We start from the raw sequence: 2,325 nt of genomic DNA on the forward strand, positions 1-2,325 counted from the left end.
TTTTTTTTTTCAAATTTTTTGGAAATATTTTGGACTTTGAATCTATCCCTATTGTTGACGACGCTTGCGTCCGTGTGAGTGCGCCGCTGACGGTCTTGTTCTCCCCGCAGACGCGCCCAAGTTCAGGCAGCGGCCCGTCACGGTGCAGGCCGAGCTGGACGCGACCGTGACGCTGACGTGCGACGTGGACGGCAACCCCGTGCCGGAGATCATGTGGATCCACGAGGACAAGGACCGCGTGGTGGGCAGCCTGCCCAACCTGACCTTCAAGGTGGAGGCGGAGCGCGCGGGCCGGTACTACTGCCGCGCCAGTGTCCCCGGCTACCCGGAGATCGGCGCCGAGGCCGCCGTGCTCGTCAAGGGCCCGCCCAAGGTGCTCTCGCCGCACACGCAGTGGGGCCACGTCGGCGACAACGCGCGCGTCGAGTGCATCGTGGCCAGCGTGCCGCGGCCCGACAAGATCATCTGGAGCTACAACGGCCACGAGATCTCCAACTACGACCCCGACTTCTCGGTAAGTTCGCGACGGGGACCTGACGGCCCGGCCAGGCCGCCACCGCCTCCCGCCCCGCTCCGCTCTGTGCTCACTGTCTGACCTCCTGCCCGCAGATCCTGGACGACCCGCTGCCGGACGGGCTCAAGAGCACCCTGATCGTGAGGGAGTCGCAGCAGCACCACTACGGCCTGTACAACTGCACCGCCGGCAACGCGTACGGCAGCGTCACCGCGCACATCCACCTCCGCGCTCAGAGTGAGTAGTGTTCATCTGAAATACGAGGAGTCCACTCTTTGAGTTGGACTGGGCGATCCAGCAGAGTAGCCTTGCGGCCGGCCTTCGTCGACTGTCACACCTCTCGCCTGCAGTCAGCCAGCGGCCTGTGACAGTCGTCGGAGGCCGGCCAAGGTTCTGCGACCTGGTGTTCCTACTTAAATGTATCCTGGAGTTAGAGAACATGACTAATAAATGTTGAACGTGACTTGCGCAGAGTCGTACCCGCTGCTCATCATCCTGACGGGCGTCATCGGCGGCGTCGTGGTCATCATCGCCATCACCATGGTGGTGATCCTGTGCCAGCGCCGAGTCAAGAAGCCGCCAGGTGAGTCGCGGTGCCCCTCATCCCGGGCCTCCTTCCTCCTTCCGACCGACAGAAAAGGCGATATCATTTCGCTATTGCATATCCATTTTGTCGCTTTCTCGTGTCGCAAGCCCCACGAAAGCGGGCCAAAAAATGACAAGCGATATCAAAACGATATCGTTGCGAAATTGCCCAAATTTCGATGTCGCTCCATTTCTGGTGGCGCCCGGCAGATTGCTAACACCCCTGTCATGTTGCAGTCGACAACCACGAGGCGGAGAAGCAGTGCCGCGAGTCGGACCGCTCCTCCAACATCTCGGACATGAAGCTGGAGCTGCGGACGGGGTCCTCCGTGAGCCGGCCGGGCAGCGAGACCGGGTCGGAGCGCGGCGTCGGCGGCGTCCCGCTGGCGGGCCCCGTGCACCTGCCCATGGCGCTCAACGGCGGCGACCACGTCTACCGCTACTCCACCGAGTACCCGGAGCCCAGCTTCCCGCCCAAGACGCTCACCAAGGTGGGCACCCTTGCTCTGCAAATCTCACTGCCTAACGTAATTGCAGTTTAAACTAAAAAGCTAGAAGTTTCACAGTTTACCGAAAAAATGGTTGTATAGTTTGAACTGTCAAACTATATTGAAATTATGTTTTGTACTCGAAATTGTGAAACTGATAAGTCTGGCACTTGTGTCGATCCGAGGGCGGTGGTTTCATTGATCGCTTGTTTCAGGATGGGACGAACAACAACGGGTACGTGCCGTACGTGGACTACTCGCGCGACTACACGCCGCCGCCGTCGCTCAGCCTGCTGACGCCCCTGGACGCGCACGCGGCGCACCTGGGCCTGCCCGCGGCGCACGCGACGCTGTCGAGCCCGCTGGCGTGCGTCGACCCGCGCTACTCGGCGGCCTACGGCAACCCGTACCTGCGGACGTCGAGCGCCAGCCTGCTGCCGCCGCACACGAGCCCGGCGCCCAGCGCCAGCCCCAGCACGGCCAGCACGGGGCCCATCGGCGGGCTGGGCGCGTCCCCTGGGCCGCCCAACGGGCCGCCGCCGCCGCCGCCCTACAGCACGGCCGTGCGAGGCCTCAACGGCGCCGCGCCGCAGGTGGCGCGCCTGCCCAACTCGCCCACGTCCCAGTACATCGTGCCCAGCTCGCAGATGGCCACCATCAAGCGGGGGACGCTGGCCACCCACGTATAGCAGCCGGAGGGCTGGTGGACCTAAAGACACTTTGTTTTTACCAATATAT

At 62.8% G+C, this 2,325-nt stretch overlaps 1 protein-coding gene across 1 annotated transcript; it reads left to right on the forward strand.

Annotated features, from left to right (window-relative positions):
• Positions 1-110: 110 nt before the first annotated feature.
• Positions 111-2,319, forward strand: LOC113205300 (irregular chiasm C-roughest protein-like; the record flags this gene model as incomplete). The annotated part of the gene is made up of 5 exons (XM_052275857.1): positions 111-514; positions 610-751; positions 987-1,097; positions 1,337-1,590; positions 1,803-2,319. Coding segments are annotated over 5 exons (1,385 nt in total), but the record flags the coding sequence as incomplete, so codon positions are not given.
• Positions 2,320-2,325: the final 6 nt, after the last annotated feature.

The sequence above is a fragment of the Frankliniella occidentalis genome, unplaced genomic scaffold (assembly GCF_000697945.3).
Source record: "Frankliniella occidentalis isolate FOCC.00 unplaced genomic scaffold, Focc_3.1 Scaffold1060, whole genome shotgun sequence".
In the NCBI taxonomy this organism is placed as follows: Eukaryota; Metazoa; Arthropoda; class Insecta; order Thysanoptera; family Thripidae; genus Frankliniella; species Frankliniella occidentalis.